At 44.5% G+C, this 18,241-nt stretch overlaps 1 protein-coding gene and 1 long non-coding RNA gene across 2 annotated transcripts; one reads left to right on the top strand and one right to left on the bottom strand.

The window, feature by feature from the left end:
* Positions 1 to 1,488: 1,488 nt before the first annotated feature.
* On the top strand, positions 1,489 to 5,645 carry LOC120320111 (vesicle-associated membrane protein 8-like). Its single transcript, XM_039369566.1, has 3 exons — positions 1,489 to 1,681; positions 3,282 to 3,449; positions 4,776 to 5,645. The coding sequence occupies exons 1-3, from the start codon at positions 1,679 to 1,681 to the stop codon at positions 4,917 to 4,919; spliced, it is 315 nt and encodes a 104-aa protein (XP_039225500.1). The 5' UTR covers positions 1,489 to 1,678; the 3' UTR covers positions 4,920 to 5,645.
* On the bottom strand, positions 4,964 to 8,086 carry LOC120320114. The gene is made up of 2 exons (XR_005559908.1): positions 7,946 to 8,086; positions 4,964 to 7,008 (listed from the first exon to the last, which is right to left on the bottom strand). It is a non-coding gene; the product is annotated as an uncharacterized LOC120320114 (long non-coding RNA).
* Positions 8,087 to 18,241: the final 10,155 nt, after the last annotated feature.

The raw sequence follows: 18,241 nt of genomic DNA, 5'->3' as shown, positions 1-18,241 counted from the left end.
TCAATTTTGGTTTAAAGCCCTTTTCATAAGATGAGCCAGTTGTTTTCCACATATATGATTTCTTCCACCCAATCAACTATTTTGTACTTTTTTCTGCTGTACTGAATATAAAAGGAAATCTGAGACTTTGTTCTAGGTTCCCTCTTTTCATATAGAGAGGATATTTGGAATATTTTTTCCTAGAGTATCCTAATAAATCAAAGAAATGATCTTCAATTCAGTTGCTTATTGGTAGGAGAGAGCCAAGGCAGAATCTAGGACCAATTCGGGCATCATGCTGCATTAAGGGTGCACCCACACCAGCTGATTTGAGCTCTCAGGTCCCCTTGATGTATTGTGTACTTCCCCTGGGTGGCTTATTCCCCAGCACTCCTGGAAAATAAAAATGCTGCCTGACATGGATTGACCATGAGATAAAAGCCAAAAAAAGGTCACCAGGGCATGTTTCTGCCAAAGTTAAGCAGTATTAGGCCACTCATGGCTCAGAAATAGCTGTGGAATAGGCAAATCTCAAGCTTTGGGACCCTCAAGACCAGCTACTCCAGTCATGAAAGACACAATGTATGTTAACAGGGCTTTAACCATGTTGGAATTGTTTTGTTTCCAAGGTCAAAAATGGTGATCTCACTATCATTTCTGGCAGAAGAACTGAATACCCAGCCATTTCAGAGCACAAAAGGGAATGATGGATTAAGCTTATGGAGATGGATATGAGTTGTAGCAGCCAAAAACAATGGAGTTTACTTAACCATCTCAACAATGATACAAACAAATTATCATTATATGCCAAAATCTCAGCTAGCCAAATTGCCCACCAGCTACTATTCCAGTCTACAAAAACATAAATAGAGGATAGTCAGGAACAAGAAATGGAAGAAGAGCAATTTGACATGTTCCTTTACAACAGGAGCCAATAGGCAGGTGTAAGAATGGCAAAGCAGCTGCCATTGACAAGATTCAGCTCCAGCAGATTACACATTTTGGACCTAAAACAAAAGAATCCAACCTCTATAACAGATGCTTAAACACTGTTCAGATATCCAACACATGGAGGAAGGCTGGTGTGATAGCCATACTTAAACCAGGCAAGCTTTTCCAGTTACTTATGCAAGCTATTTGAACCATCTGCCTTAGGCAGAACCTTCAGGTACCCCACTGCTCGCACTCAGCACTCCTGGCCAAGTCAGATCAGGATGAACTACAGCATTAAACGTTAAATTAATTTTTAAAAATCTGCAATTGTCCTGAGGCGAGGGCCTCAGCGTTGTGGCACAGAGACTTTGCCTGCTCCACCTTTCGTCCCCCCTCGCTCTCCAGGCGGCTCGAATCCCGCGGGAACCTTCCGGGAGTCAGATAAGAATAGAATAGAGCTGGAAGGAACCTTAAAGGTCTTCTAGTCCAGCCCGTGAAGGGAGGCGTTTGCCTGAAGCCGGGGCGGAAGAGGGCAGCCGCTCCCGTCCGCTTCTGCTCGGCCCATTTGCCGCCCGCACTCGTCTCGGTCCACGGGACCGGGGCAGCCCTCTCTCGCCCGGGGAGGGCGGAACCGCGGTTGGATCCGCCCAAGACTACCTGCGAGGAGGTGACGGCGCGGCCGGAGGAGCAAGTAGGACGTCCGGGGGGACCGCCGAGTATCGGGAAGTGGCCTCGACTCTCGAGGCTTGAACGGGACGCCACGGCCATGGTAAGCCCCGTTCTCGGAGGGGGGGAAGGGCGCTGTCCGGGCGGGCTGCCGGCGATCGCACCTGCCTCCGGGACGGGGAGGGGCGCCGCTATTGGGCCCGACGCGACCCGGGCGGGGCGGCCGCCGCCGGCTGGGGGTGTCGCTGCCCGCCGCCCGGGGGCGCGGAAGCCGGGCGCCTTTCCAGCCTGGGGCTCCGGGACGCCCGGAAGGCCGCCTCGAGCCGGCCAGGGGCAGGGACGAGAAGGGCGGGGCGGCCCAGGTGGAGGAATCAGAGGGCTGAGTGCTTCGCCTCAGAACGGCTTCCGGAAAAAGCTCCGTCTTCGCGCTCTGCCCGCGCCTCCTAGGTTTGTGGGTGCTTCATCACTGGAGTTTTTCAAAAATAGACTGAACAACCATTTGACTGGGCTGGTATAAGACTCCTGCCTTGAGCACCCTAGTTCACAAGTTGGACCAAAGGACCTCCAGGTCTCTTTCAGCCCTATGATTCTACGATGGTATGAATTGACCTCTTGGTCTGGTTTATCTAGTGCAGGGGTAGGCAACCTCGGCTCTTTTATGACTTGTGAACTTCAACTCCCAGAATTCCTGAGTCAGCTATTCTGGAAGTCCACGAGTCATAAAAGAGCCGAGGTTGCCTACCTCTGATCTAATGGAATTGATTCCAGGATCTGTTTTATATAGAAGCAGTCATTCCATTAAATTTCGGAGAAATGCAGAACAGCTTTATCTTCTAGAGGATTTTTCTCTCCTCACATGCTTAGCTTATGTCCATTCCATTCAGCAAAGGGCTCCATTGCAGCTCCTTTGTGATGATGCGGACACCTTGTTCTGGTTCTGCCTGTATTGCTTGTCCTGCTGGTGGCTGCAGGGAGTTATTCTGCTGGTCCTGGGAGATGCCTGGCATACTTTTCATACCAGGAGGTAATTTGTATGTCAGCAATTTTTAGAAGTCTTTGGAAACTGCACCTAGTGTAAGGACCTGCCTCCGTTTCTCTAACAAAAAAGCAGTACTTAAAACTTGCATCATTTCAAAAGGAACTTTTATTGGCAGGTACAGAAAGCAGGAAAGTAGGCAGGATCTGAGGGCTTCCCACCCAAATCAATAAGTTAAACCTGCAAAACAATAACCCCACCCCAACTGTCCATCCGGGGTTCAAACAAGCCAATCCACAGGTGACATTGAGCTGTGGGAAAGCAACTGATAGGGTGCCTCTCTTAAGGTTGTTAGGTCTTCTCAAGTTCTTCCCTGCTCGCTGATGGCCCCAGGCATTCCTTTCACACCCCATAGAGGATACATCAAAGCAGATGGAGGCACTACAAGCCCCCAGCTACCCCCTCCCCCATAGAATGGCAAAACCCGAATAACCTAAGCCCAGAGAATATGCATGATTAATCATTGAGGGTTCTGACACCTAGTCATTGGAAGATTTTGTTATTGTTGGACAATGGTACCTTTCCCTCTTTGCCTGAAACTTTGATAACAGACCATCTCGGTTATGGCATTCCAATGTAGAGATAGCACGGGAAGGAGAAAGGAAAGGAGTAGGTAGGATCTTTCTCTTCCTTCTGCCTGCCAAAATCTTGTTCTTTTTCTCACCAGGAGGGAGGCAATGGAAGTGGCCCAGGGATGGCCAATGACCGGGTGAAGAATCTCCAGAATGAAGTTGAGGGTGTCAAGAACATCATGACACAGAATGTGGAGCGGATTCTAGCAAGGGGTGAGAACCTTGACCATCTGCGCAACAAGACGGAAGACCTGGAAGCAACGGTGGGCTTTCTTACTCTGTGTTGTGTGGTAGAAATAAACATGCACCCAAGTTTCACTTCGAGGTCCAGGACAAGAGTGAGGGGGAACCCTTAAACTTCTTCCCGAGTATAAGTCCAGCAGCCAGGGGTGAGAAAAGAGCAAAATGTTGATTATGCAACATAACCTTGTCTGTTTTGCTTTTTATACAATTGTTGATTCACAAAGGATCATGTATCAATAGGGAATGGCAGTGTTAAGACAAGCCAGATGAGGGAGGAAGGAAGTTACTTAAACCGAGTCAAAGGCAAGCCAGCATTCCTAGGCTTTGCTGTGCCATTTGGGCTGTATTAGCTCATCTGGCTTGAGGGGAGGAAAGCGATCCAGGAGAAGGCATGCGGAGAGGAGAGAGGCATCCGTGAAGCCAGAAGAGCCCCTTGTCTTATTTGGGGCTATTTATTATTCTCTGAAATGAGTAGTTGAGGTCTAAAGTGCCTCTGGCATAAGCCATGTGGGGTTTGTGATAGACATTTGGCAAGGTAGGTGAAATAACCTAGAGGGAGAAGGGTAGGTTCTCCCTGCAGCTCAGATTACCTCTGTGGAGAAATGAAAATTAGTTAATGAGCTGAAGAGAAACCAAACATCTTTGTTCAATATGCAGAGAATCAGACGACTGCCTCATCTCTGTGACAGCCCCTCAAGTACTGGAAAACAGTTATCACATCACTCCTAAACCTTGTTTGTTGGGCTAAAGTTGGATGGAATTCCCGTTTGAACAAACTCACTATGTTTGCACACTATATTTAAGCTTCATTATTTCATCGAACCATTTTGTGGGTTCACATATTATATTGAAAAAGCCATATCTGCGCAATATACTAAGACAGAGGTAATCAAGATTAGTATCTTGCATAAATGCAGGCAGTAGATCTTTAATTGACATGGTTGACTGTGTTTCATGAACACAGACCCTGTTTTGCTTCTGGGCTAATAAAATTTTCTTTTTAAAGATGGTAACTTCTTACAGTGGCCTGGTGTGCATGCAGAAGTCACCCTGCATGCTCACCAAGCGTATAAAGGAGCACTTGCTTTGCTTGGGTAAGAGTTGATATTCTTTTTTTTTCTCTGCACCTTCTAGTTTTATATTCTTTTTAGTTTGCATTTTTTTACTACGATAGTTGTAATTTTAATAAAATTGCTATTAAGAAAAAGTTTTGGTCAGTCAGAGTAGGCATCTGCCAATATATTTGCAAATGAAGCCTCCCTCCCCCCCTCCCCCCCCACCTCCCCAGGTTCAGGGAGGGAAGCTTCTCTTCACTCTTTGTAAGTGATGTGCATCTTTTTCTACAGTCAGAACACTTCAAGACAACCTCACAAAAAGTGGCCCGAAAGTACTGGTGGAAGAATATCAAGATGATTGCCATAATCTGCATCATTGCTGTCATCATCCTTATTCTCATCATCCTGCTTGCCACCGGCGTCATTCCGTCTTAAGTTTCCTTCCTCCCACTGGACTTTTCCTGGTCTTCATTCCCATGTTTTTTTTTTTATTTTGCCCCCATCATCCCCTCTCTTAACAACTGAAATTCGTAAGATCCTTTGCCAGATCAAGAGGCCCAGGTTGCCTCACTGTAGGATCTGCCAGTCTCCCCAACCTCCCTCCCATGTCAGGACCAAAAGCATCCCAGCTCCAGGAGTCGCACTCTCTCTTGGGTCTACGTAGGGGCCCTCAGCTGTACGTGTGAATGTAGCAAGAGGAAGCAGAGACTGTTTCTGTTAGATGATCCCCACCCAGCAGAGCATGCTAAAATTCTGATTCTGCCAGTGCCTCAGCTGCTGCTTGGAGCAGAGCTCACCCACCTTGCCATTACATCATCCCGGATGGAGAAGAAGTGATTTACTGAAATTCACCTGGCAATATAAAGGAGAGATGTTTTTGAAATACTGTTTAAATGAAGAAGGGTGGCCAGTTCAGGTTCTCTAAATTTTTATTTCTCTCTCGGGAAAGTTAGCTCTTTAAGATGTCAATTCTGAGGTCCTGACTCCTTCAATTGGGACCCCTGAGTGGCATGGAGAGAGGCGGCTCCTCCTCTGGCACGTAGTCTTCTTTCAGCTACGGCCTTTCCAATCCAGTGCCTCTGATCTTTGAGGAATCTCTAGGAGATGTTTGTTCACTTTTGCATTTGATTTATTAACAGTAATAAAAGTATTTATAAATCACTGGCTACTACACAGAGCTGTTTAGAAGAAACTTGCCTTGGTGACTCATTGGGTTCAGCTGCATTTCACACACACTATTGTAAATATTTTGCCACAGGCCACCAATTGTTGAAAGTATCTAAGAATACTTAGCATCTAGATGGTGCCTCAGAATTTTCCACCTTAGTAATCCACTTGCAAAGTAGGTTAGCAATTATCTGACGTAATAGCAATTATAAACACCTTTCTCTTAGACTATCACATGCCACAATCCTGCAAAATTAAGACAATGTATCCTTGTTCTTTATGAAAACTTAAAAAAGTATTGAAGGAGTATATTTTGGGAGCATGTTGCTGCCTGGGATCCATAGTGCTCAGTCTTCCAGTGGAGGTGCAGCATGGAAACTGCATTGGAGGAATTTGTGGATGACACCAAATTTGAGGAGTGCAACCTTCCTGGTCCTTGATCTCTCAGCCAAGGCAGCCTCCTCACTGCCTCTGTGGGACTGGGGTGGGGGACGCAAGTCTTTAGTGGTTCACCTCCTTCCTTCGGGCATGATTACAGTCAGTGCTGGTGGAGGAGGAGAGACCTTCCCAGAGATTCCAAGTCTCTTTTTCCTGCTTCTTTTTACATCTAAATGAAACCACCGGGGAACGTAATTTGTCAACACGAGTCCTGCTATCATCAATATGCTGGTGATAACCTGTTCTAGATCTTGTCCCCAGGCCAAGCAGGTGATGCAGTAAAATTGCTGGAGGCCATCAGTGTCTGGATGAGGAGGAAAAATAGAATCTCCCCCAAGATGGGTTGGCTCTGGATTTGTGCCCTAAACAATTCCAGGATAGTTCCATCTTTCACTCTGAATAAGGTTGTGTTCCCTCATTTGGCAATGGTGCACAATTTCCGGACCTTCAACTTCTTGATAAGCAAGTGACAGCTGTGGCCAGCAGGCCATTTGCACAATTCTATCTTGTGTGCCAATTGCAACCCTGCTCACTTAGGAAGCCTTGCGCAGAGTCACTCACCTCTCAGTCACTCCCCTCCTGCACTGCTCTAATGCACTCTGTATGGGGCTGCCCTTTGAAAAGCATACAGAAGCTGCAACTGGTACAAAATCCAGCAGCGCAGGAAATGATACGTGTATCTCAAACAGGCACCTGACAAGACTTCCTGCCCTGGGAAGAAATGCTTAATTGTTATCTAAGAATTATTTGTCTGTAGTTGATGGTTGTTAAAGTACAAAGCACCAGACATATACCTTAAATTTTTTCCCTCCATCTTTACCGAGAGAAAGGTTCAGAGCAGTTACGCGCGCCAGATTCTCTTGCTTGGCCAGCTTCTTAATAAGAGGCTCTGTTATATACCGGATACCTGGGCTGCCATCTGAAATCAACAGCAAGGTTTTTGAGGTAGTGAGTGATACAGAAACAGAACAAGGAACAATCTAAACATTATCAAAGCCATAGAGGTAAATTATGGGAGTTGAAGTTCAGACATCTTAAAATGGCTGTATTAAACTTATAAGCTGCCGACTCCGTAACACTCTCGGTGCCACCTAATAATAAAAATTCCTATAACAGAAAAAGGGAGAAACAGTTTCAAACTTGGGTCAATTTCTTTCACAGGGCAAGACACCATGTATCAAAAACTCTATTATAACTTTTAAGCAAAGCAAAACAAATCAATCCTAGATTTTTTTCTTAAAAAAAACCTGGAAAAAATAAATTCAATATTTGCACAACAAAATAAAACCATGGGCTACCTGGCAAGATTGTAACATGGTGGAGAAGATGCAAACAAAAAAAGAAAAAGGGACTTTGAATTTTAGGTGGGAAGGAACTGCAACCAGAAAATTTAATACAGTAAATACAAAAAATTAAAATAAAATAATGGGTATAGGTAGAGCATAGGAGATGCTTTGGACTACAGTTCCCATTAGCCAGCCTTGGGGTGAGGGCTGATGGGGATTGCCCATCTTGCAACACACTGGCTAATGGGAACTGTAGTCCAACGCATCTCCTATTCTCTACATATAATCATAATTTTATTTTTTTTATTATTTTCTTGTATTAAATTTTCAGATTTTTTTTTTAAACTGGGCCTTTGCGGGAGGGGCCGTGCAGCCTCCAACCTTACTCCGGCCTCTCACGCACCACGGGAGATCCGCTGACTGCCTAAGGGATGGGATTTGTAGTTCAAAGGCTCCCACCCCCCACCCCCCTCTCCGGTGAGACGAAGGCTCCCCCAGATGGGGCGAAGCCTCCAGGAGAAGGCATTACACGCTGACGCACAATGTCGCAACTGCCCAATCTCCCCTCACCTGCGCAGCTTCGGCCCACCTGGCCGGGATGAAGCGCCGCGCGTTGCTTCCCGCCGTCTCCATGGCAACCGCTCCGGGAGCTGCGGCCGGGACCGGATTGCGAGGTTGGGGGGGGGGGGAAACAGCCGCGCGCGCCCACTGTGCGCGTGCGCACGAGCGCGAGCGCGCCCACTGTGTGCGCGAGCGCACGAGCGCGAGCGCGCTCCCTTCCCCCGCCCAGCGCCACCCAAGGACCTCCTGGCGAGTTTCTTCTCGCGCGGCCACTTCGGCCGCGATTGGCTGCTCCGAAAACCCGTCGCTCGGATTGGCTAAGAGGCCTCTCTCCTCTCCGAGAGGCGGGGGCATTTAAAATGACGGCGGGCTCCCTCAGGCTGAGTGCAAAAAAGAAAAGCGAGCGCGCTGCAGAGGCTGCAGACGCCGCTACCGCGTCTCTTTTTCCTCAAAAGAGACGATGCTGCGGGGCGCCGGGGGCAAAAATGTCTCTCTCTCCGGCGCTCCCGCGGCCCAAGTCCTCGAGCTCGAGGCCGGGCAGGGCCTTTTGAGCTTTTGAGGTAATTCTGAGACTTTTCTACGTTGTAAGATACGGGGGGAGCGGGAGTTCTTTAGCTAATGAATAGCCTGTTCTCGCGGAGTAAGGGGAGCACCTGTGGTAATTTTAACCGCGGCGTGTATTCTTCGGAGTAAAACGGCCAGCGGTGGCTGAGGTAATATCAACGGTGTGTTATTTAAAAGGACGCCGATACCACAGGTCACTAAAGATAGTCTTTCCTTTAGGGAATAACGTAATTCTAGTCCAGGTGAATAAGAATTAAAATTAGTTTTAAAGGTAAAATTGCCTCGAGAGCTGACCTGGCTCTCGGGAATAAAGCAAATTCTTGGCGTCTGGGGTAATTTTAAAATTAGTTTTAAAGGTAAAATTGCCTCGAGAGCTGACCTGGCTCTCGGGAATAAAGCAAATTCTTGGCGTCCGGGGTAAGTTTAGCCAAGACTCGAGTTCTTATAGTAAAGTTTTGGTGGAACCAGAGGTAATTTCAACAATGTCTCTTTAAAAAAGAGCAAGCCACCACAGCCGAATAAGAGTTAAAATTAGCTTCAAACTACCAACAGGTGGATAAATAAATTTCGTTTTAAAGGTAAAATTGACTCCGGGGCTGACCTTGCTCTCGGGAATACAGCAAATTCTTGGCACCTGAGGTAATTTTAGCCATGTCCCTTGAAAAAGGAGCAAGCCAGCGCAGCTGAATAAGAGTTAAAATTAGCTTCAAACTACCCTAGGTGGATAAGAATTAAAATTAGTTTTAAAGGTAAAATGGACTCAGGAGCTGACCTTGCTCTCGGGAATAAAGCGCCTGAGGTAATTTTAGCCAAGACTCGGGTTCGCAGAGTAAAACTTTGGCGGAGCCTGAGGTTGGACTAGATGACCTCCAAGGTCCCTTCCAACTTTATTATTATTATTATTATTATTATTAATAATAATAATAATAATAATAATAATAATAATAATAATAATAATAATAATAATAATAATAATAATAATAATTTCAGCCATGCCCCTTTAAAAAGGAGCAAACCAGCAAAGGCGAATAAGTTAAAATTAGCTTCAGAATAAAGTCAGAGGTAATCTCAGCCACGTCTTTGCAGGCTAAAAGCACTTCAAGGAAGAAAAGGTGAAAGTTAATTAAAATTACTTCGGGGCCAGGAGCTGATCTGACTCTCGGGAATAAAGACGAGGCAACTTTAGCCAGGTGCAGTGAAAAGGGCTAAAGGCAAAATTTAGCTTAAAGGCAAAATTGCTCCAGTTATCTGGAGTTGCCCTTTCTTTCTTGAATACACGCAACTCTCGGGACCTGAGGAAACGGCGGTCGAGGCTCAAATCCTTAAAACGGGAGCCGCGACTTTTTTTTTTTTGCATTGGCGGAGCTGGGTGGGCGTGGCCTCCGTATGACGCCACCGGCTTGTGGGCCGGCAGTTTGACACCCCCGTTTTAAAGATTTGAGCCTTGACTTTCTTGAATACACGCAACTTTCGGGACCTGAGGAAATGGTAGTCGAGGCTCAAATCCTTAAAACGGGGGTGTCTAAACTGCCGGCCCACAAGACGGTTGCGTCATACGGAGGCCACGCCCACCCAGCTCCGGCAATGCAAAAAAAACACGTTGCGACGTCACGGGACGTGGCAAGTTTGACACCTCTGCTCTAAAAGAAGCAAAACATGTAGAAGACCACTAATTGCTCGAGAGAACAATGTTACAATTCGTTGTATCTTGCCTTCTTTCACAGTAGGATAAAACACATAAAAGCCCCTTTGACTACTGATAGCTTTTCTAGCCTCTGAACATCCATCCACTGGTCATTTGGTGATGTTGATTTTTTTTTTTTTATTTCAAAGGCATGAATCCATGTAGACGAAGAAGAAGACATCAACAGTAAGACAGATGGTTTAATTCACTCCCCAGTATATCATGAAAGTGTGGAAGCCTGGCAAGTACTGTTTGCAACATGTTAACTACTGCAAAAATCTTTGGGCCTTGCTAAAGTTTACCTTAAGGCTTGCTTTAGCAGTTTTAAAAAAAACATTACAAAGTATCAAGGCTAAAAAGAACAGTCACAAGTTTGACAAACATGCCTAAAAAGTAGCAAAAAAATTGACTCAAGAAAATTTTAGCTATTGGCTGTGGATCTTAGAACCAGACAGCTAACCAGCCTCCTCCAGTGCCTGAGTTGGCTCAGCCAATTTCACTGTATACATGTTATACTTTGATAATAAAGGGTTTCTTATTATTATTTACTGTTAGTACCAGCCAGACTTCTTAGAACCAAAAGTAAACTTGATGATGCAATTTAATATGAGGAATACCAATAAAGGAGAATATTTGTGGCTCAAGATTGAAATGAGGCATCCTTGCTGCTCTCTGAGCTTGGCGGTTTTCTTGTAGACCAGGCATGTCCAAACTCGCAACGTCACATGACGTCATTTGTGCAATGTATCGGGCTGGTTTTGCCCTTGCCGGCAATGGGGTGGGCGTGGCTTCCACATGACACGTCTGGCCCGTGGGCCAGCAGTTTGACACCCCTGTTGTAGACATTTCTTTACCAAACTAGGGAACATCAGTGCTTGAAGGGAATGCAGTTTACTCTCAGTTTAGGTTCTAGTGGCTCAGTGTTGGTGAAAATGGTCTTGGAGGTTCTTTGTTGTGCTATGTGTTGTTAGCTTCTTTGGCAGCTCCTTGATTAGGGTATTGTTTACTTCTTGTTTGTTGGTCTGGAAATTTAGCCCTGGCAATGGTTCATAGAACTAAAAGGAAAACTTCAATGGCCCTTTTTAATGTTAGGTGCGGCCATTGAGCTGTAAAAGATGTTATAGTTTTCTAGCTTTGCAGACTGAGCAGACGAAGTGCATTCTTCTGCGAATATTCTTCGAAAGAGACAACGTTGCTGGGCACGACTGAGGAAGAAACAAAGAAGAAAAAAGAAGAAAAAGAGAGCAAGAAAATGTCTCCAGCTCAAGCCCTCTTAGTCTTCGGCTGTGATGGCGCCCTCAACGCTGAAAGGTACGTTGAGTCTTGTATTCTTTAAAGCTTTAGGACAGGGGTTTTCAAACGTGGCCCTTTTATGACTTGTGGACTTCAACTCCCAGAATTCCTCAGCCAGCGTGCTGGGAGTTGAAGTCCACAAGTCATAAAAGGGTCAGGTTTGGAGACCCCGGCTTTAGGATATGGAGAGAGGTGGATGGTCTTCCACTAATTATGCCTAGGTAAGCAAGGGTAACACCTGTGTCTGGGTAATAGTAAGCACTGTGTACTGTGCATTCTTAGGAGTAAAACCCCAATTCCAACTGAAGTAATGTTGACTTTTTTTATTTCAAAGGCACGAATCCAAAATGACCTGTAGACGAAGAAGAAGACATCAACAGTAAGACAGATGGTTTAATTCACTCTTCGGTGTATCATGAAAGTGAGGAAGCCTGGCCAGTACTGTTTGGGCCTTGCTGAAATTTACCCTAAGGCAGTGGTGACAAACCTATGGCACGTGAGACAGAGGTGGCACTCTGAGCCCTCTCTATGGGCACGCGCGCCATCGCCCCAGCCCCACCTCCCCCCGCAGCCCCCTCTTCACCAGCAGACCCCCGGAGGAGAATCACCCCTGGGCATGGCCCGTGCGCAGCAGCCCAGACAAGGACATAGCAGCTGGGCAGTGGGGACAAGACTCCGCCCTTGCACCCTGTCGCGTGCAGATGATGCTGTGGGGCGCAGGCGGAAGGTGTGGCTGCCATGGCACTGCAGGGCCGCCTGGGAGATCTGCGACGGGCCATGGAGGCGGTAGGTGGCCCTGCGGGATGGCAAAGCGGGATGGGGAAGCAGGCGGGCGGGAGCAGGGGCAGGGCGCTTTTTGGACACTCTAAAAGATATAAAAAGTTTGCCATCACTGCCCTAAGGCTTGCTTTAGCAGTTTAAAAAAATGGTCTTTGTTGTTAGCTTCTTTGGCAGTTCCTTGATTAGGACATTGTTTACTTCTTGACTGTTGGTCTGATGTTAATCATAGTGTTAATCTATGCATATCTCAGTGTGGATTGCTGGTGAAGAGGTGTTTTTTTTTTGCAAAGTGGGTACATATTGTTTCTGTCTGTCTATTGATGGCTAATTTGTCAGAATGGACAGGCTCCTAGAAATTTATTACTGTTTTTGGACATTGCTTGGTCTAGGATGGGTAGGCAACAGTGGCTCTTTTATGACTTGTGGACTTTAACTCCCAGAATTCTGGGAGTTGAAGTCCACGAGTCATAAAAGAGACAAGGTTGCCTACCCCTGGTCTAGGATAGTCAGTTTTCCAACTGGAACTATGGTTAGGTCTTTGAATTTGTTGTGAAATTAAAGAGTTTTCATTATATATTCTGGCTGCTCCCTGGTATTATGATTGATGTTTGATTTCATACCTTTCTTCCCTAGCATACTTTTAGCCATGGTGATGGTTCTTAGAACCAGAAAGGAAACCTCAGCGGCCCATTTAAATGATCAGTGTGGCCGGTGATTAATAATAGATTTTATAGATTTATTCCTGGCATAATTCTAGCCATGGTGATGGTTCTTAGAACCAAAAAGAAAACATCAATGGCCCTTCTTAATGCTAGGTGTGGCTGTTGATCTATAATAGATTTTATAGTTTTCTGCCTGGCATTATTTTAGCCATGGCAATGGTTCTTAGTACCAGGAAGGAAACCTCAACGGCCCATTTAAATGACCAGGTGGCCGGTGATTAATTATAGATTTCATACCTTTCTTCCCTAGCATAATTTTAGCCATTGCAATGGTTTTTAGAACCAGAAAGGAAACCTCAATGGCCCATTTAAATGATCAATGTGGCCAGTAATTAATTATAGATTTTATAGTTTCCTCCTGGCATTATTTTAGCCATGGCAATGGTTCTTAGAACCAGAAAGGAAACCTCAACGGCCCATTTAAATGACCAGCATGGCCGGTAATTAATCATAGATTTTATAGTTATCTGCGTGGCATTATTTTAGCCATGGCAATGGTTCTTAGAACCAGAAAGGAAACCTCAACGGCCCATTTAAATGACCAACGTAGCCAGTGATTAATTATAGATTTTATAGTTTTCTGCCTGGCATTATTTTAGCCATGGCAATGGTTCTTAGAACCAGAAAGTAAACCTCAACGGCCCATTTATATGACCAGCGTGGCCGGTAATTAATTATAGATTTTATAGTTTTCTGCCTGGCATTATTTTAGCCATGGCAATGGTTCTTAGAACCAGAAAGGAAACCTCAACGGCCCCTTTCTAATGCTAGGTGTGGCCGTTGATCTATAAAAGATTTTATAGTTTCCTAGCTTTGCAGATTGAGCGGAGGAACAAGGGCCAAATGTTCCTCGAAAGAGACGATGCATGCTGGGCACGGCAGAGGAAGAAGCCAAAGAGAAAGAAGAAGAAAGAAAGAAGAAAGAAACAAGACAGCAAGAAAATGTCTCCAGCTCAAGCCCTATTAGCCTTTGGCTATGATGGCGCCTCCTACCCTGTGAGGTAAATTTAGTTGAGTGTTGTATTCTTCAAACTGTTAGGGTATGGAGGGAGGCAGATGATCCGTTATGCCAGGGGTCCCCAACCCCCGGTCGGTGGACCAGCACCAGTTCGCTACATGCCAGCAAGTGGGCCACACAAACAAGCAAAATTACATCCTTAGGATGCAGGCAGTATTCAAAACCACACCCCCTCTGGTCCACGGAAAACCTTTTTCCACGGCACTGGTCCTTGGTGCCCAAAAGGTTGGGAACCTCTGCATTATGCCTAGATAAGGAATGGTAGCACCTGCATCTGAGCTAATAGTAACCATTGTGTATTGTGCATTCTTACGAGTAAAACTCCAGTGGCAGCTGATGTAACATTGGTATTTTTTTTTAATCTCAAAGGCGTCTACTACACCATCTTAGAAGACAGAAGACTCAGTGTTGATGGTAAAAGAACAAAAAGGAATGGAAAGCAAGAATGAATATGGTTCTCCATTAAGAATACTACTTCACCAAGTCAATCACAACTGAGCTGTAGATAATAGATTTAATACCATTTTTGCCTGCTTGTAAATTTAGCCATGGCGATGGTTCTTAGAACCAGAAAAGAACCTTCAAACAGCCCTTTTTAATGCTCGGCATGGCTGTTGATCTATCATAGATTTCTGCCGGGCATAATTTTAGCTATGGCGATGGTTCTTAGAACCAGAAAGAAAACCTCAACAGCCTTTTTTAATACTAGGCATGGCTGTTGATCAAAATAGATTTTATAGTTTTCTGCCTGGCGTAGTTTTAGCCATGGCGATGGTTTTTAGAACCAGAAGGGAAACTTCTCAATGGACCTTTTTAATTCTAAGTGTGGCCATTGATGGATAATAGATATTATACCTTTCTTTCCTGGCATAATTCTAGCCATAGGGACGGTTCTTAGAACCAGAAAGAAAACCTCAATGGCCCTTTTTAATGCTAGGTGTGGCCGTTGATCTATAAAAGAATTTATAGCTTTAGAGACTCTGAGATTGAGGGGAGGAACATTTGCGCACCTGTTGCCAAATGTTCCTCAGAAGAGACACGGCGGAGGAAGAAACAAAGGGGAAGAAAGAAAAAAGAAGAACGAAGACAGCAAGAAAATGTCTGCAACTCAAGCCCTATTAGCCTTTGGCTGTGATGGCGCCTCCTACACTGTGAGGTAAGTTTAGTTGAGTCTTGTTTCCTTCAAAGCTTTAGGATATGGGCGGCGGGGGGGGGTTGGTTTTCCACTATTTGATGGTCCATTCTTCCTAGATAAGTAGGGGTAACACCTGCATCTGAGGTAATAGTAACCACAGTGTATTGTGCATTCATAGAAGTAAAACTCCAGTGGCAGCTGAAGTAATGTTGATTTTTTTTTTATCTCAAAGGCGTGTACTACAGCATCTTAGAAGACAGAAGACTCAGTGTTGATGGTAAAAGTACAAGAAGAAGGAATGGAAATCAAGAATGAATATGATCTTGTAGATAATAGATTTTATATCTTTCTTGCCTGACATAAATTAAGCCCTGGCAACGGTTCTTGGAACCAGAAAGGAAATCTCAACAGCCTTTTTTAATGCTAGGCATGACTGTTGATCTCTCATAGATTTTATAGTTTTCTGCCGGGCATAATTTTAGCCATGGCGATGGTTCTTAGAACCAGAAAGAAAGTTTCAATGGACCATTTAATTCTAGGTGTGGCCATTGATGGATAATAGATTTTATAGTTTTCTGCCTGGCATAATTCTAGCCATGGTGATGGTTCTTAGAACCAGAAAGAAAACCTCTCAGTGGCCCATTTAAATGACCAACGTGGCCGGTGAGTAATCATAGATTTTATAGTTTTCTGCCTGGCATAATTTTAGCCATGGCAATGGTTCTTAGAACCATAAAAAAAAACCTGTCAATGGACCTTTTTAATTCTAAGTGTGGCCATTGATGGATAATAGATATTATACCTTTCTTTCCTGGCATAATTCTAGCCATGGCGATGGTTCTTAGAACCAGAAAGAAAACTCAATGGCCCTTTTTAATGCTAGGTGTGGCCGTTGATCTAGAAAAGAATTTATAGCTTTAGAGTCCCTGAGATTGAGGGGAGGAACATTTGCACGCCTATTGCCAAATGTTCCTCAGAAGAGACACGGCGGAAGAAGAAACAAAAGCGAGGAAAGGAAAAAGAAGGAACAAGACAGCAAGAAATTGTCTCCAGCTCAAGCCCTATTAGCCTTTGGCTGTGATGGCGCCTACTACACTGTGAGGTAAGTTTAGTTGAGTCTTGTTTCCTTCAAAGCTTTAGGATATGGGCGGCGGGGTTGGTTTTCCACTATTTGATGGTCCATTCTTCCTAGGTAAGTAGGGGCAACACCTGTATGTGAGGTAATAGTAACCACAGTGTATTGTGCATTCATAGAAGTAAAACTCCAGTGGCAGCTGAAGTAATGTTGATTTTTTTTTTATCTCAAAGGCGTGTACTACAGCATCTTAGAAGACAGAAGACTCAGTGTTGATGGTAAAAGTACAAGAAGAAGGAATGGAAATCAAGAATGAATATGATCTTGTAGATAATAGATTTTATATCTTTCTTGCCTGGCATAAATTAAGCCCTGGCAACGGTTCTTGGAACCAGAAAGGAAATCTCAACAGCCTTTTTAAATGCTAGGCATGGCTGTTGATCAATAATAGATTTTATAGTTTTCTGCCTGGCGTAATTTTACCCATGGCGATGGTTCTTAGAACCAGAAAGAAAGTTTCAATGGACCTTTTTAATTCTAAGTGTGGCCATTGATGGATAATAGATTTTATAGTTTTCTGCCTGGCGTAATTTTAGCCATGACGATGGTTTTTAGAACCAGAAAGGAAACCTCTCAATGGACCTTTTTAATTCTAAGTGTAGCCATTGATGGATAATAGATATTATACCTTTCTTGCCTGGCATAATTCTAGCCAGAGTGATGGTTCTTAGAACCAGAAAGAAAGCCTCAACGGCCCTTTTTAATGCTAAGTGTGGCGGTTGATCTAGAAAAGAATTTATAGCTTTAGAGTCCCTGAGATTGAGGGGAGGAACATTTGCGCACCTGTTGCCAAATGTTCCTCAGAAGAGACACGGCGGAGGAAGAAACAAAGGAGAAGAAAGAAAAAAGAAGAACGAAGACAGCAAGAAAATGTCTGCAACTCAAGCCCTATTAGCCTTTGGCTATGATGGCTCCTCCTACGCTGTGAGGTAAGTTTACTTGAGTCTTGTTTCCTTCAAAGCTTTAGGATATGGGCGGCGGGGGGGTTGGTTTTCCACTATTTGATGGTCCATTCTTCCTAGGTAAGTAGGGGTAACACCTGCATCTGAGGTAATAGTAACCACAGTGTATTGTGCATTCATAGGAGGAAAACTCCAGTGGCAGCTGAAGTAATGTTGATTTTTTTTTTATCTCAAAGGCGTGTACTACAGCATCTTAGAAGACAGAAGACTCAGTGTTGATGGTAAAAGTACAAGAAGAAGGAATGGAAACCAAGAATGAATATCATCTTGTAGATAATAGATTTTATATCTTTCTTGCCTGGCATAAATTAAGCCCTGGCAACGGTTCTTGGAACCAGAAAGGAAATCTCAACAGCCTTTTTTAATGCTAGGCATGGCTGTTGATCTCTCATAGATTTTATAGTTTTCTGCCTGGCATAATTTTAGCCATGGCGATGGTTCTTAGAACCAGAAAGAAAGTTTCAATGGACCTTTTTAATTCTAAGTGTGGCTATTGATGGATAATAGATTTTATAGTTTTCTGCCTGGCATAATTCTAGCCATGGTGATGGTTCTTAGAACCAGAAAGAAAACCTCTCAGTGGCCCATTTAAATGACCAACATGGCCGGTGAGTAATCATAGATTTTATAGTTTTCTGCCTGACATAATTTTAGCCATGGCAATGGTTCTTAGAACCATAAAAAAACCTGTCAGTGGACCTTTTTAATTCTAAGTGTGGCCATTGATGGATAATAGATATTATACCTTTCTTTCCTGGCATAATTCTAGCCATGGCGATGGTTCTTAGAACCAGAAAGAAAACTCAATGGCCCTTTTTAATGCTAGGTGTGGCCGTTGATTTAGAAAAGAATTTATAGCTTTAGAGACCCTGAGATTGAGGGGAGGAACATTTGCACACCTGTTGCCAAATGTTCCTCAGAAGAGACACGGCGGAGGAAGAAACAAAAGTGAAGAAAGAAAAAAGAAGAACGAAGACAGCAAGAAAATGTCTGCAACTCAAGCCCTATTAGC

This window comes from Crotalus tigris, unplaced genomic scaffold (genome assembly GCF_016545835.1).
Source record: "Crotalus tigris isolate CLP2741 ecotype Arizona unplaced genomic scaffold, ASM1654583v1 scf7180000021166.54979, whole genome shotgun sequence".
In the NCBI taxonomy this organism is placed as follows: Eukaryota; Metazoa; Chordata; class Lepidosauria; order Squamata; family Viperidae; genus Crotalus; species Crotalus tigris.
Note: the sequence above shows the minus strand (reverse complement) of the source record. Positions and strands in the feature narration are given on the sequence as shown.

What these genes read in the sequence shown, in the direction of transcription:
- LOC120320111 (XM_039369566.1), top strand. An exon ending in CGGAAGACCTGGAAGCAACG is followed by an intron (nt 3,450 to 4,775) that starts GTGGGCTTTCTT and finishes CTTTTTCTACAG; the next exon opens with TCAGAACACTTCAAGACAAC.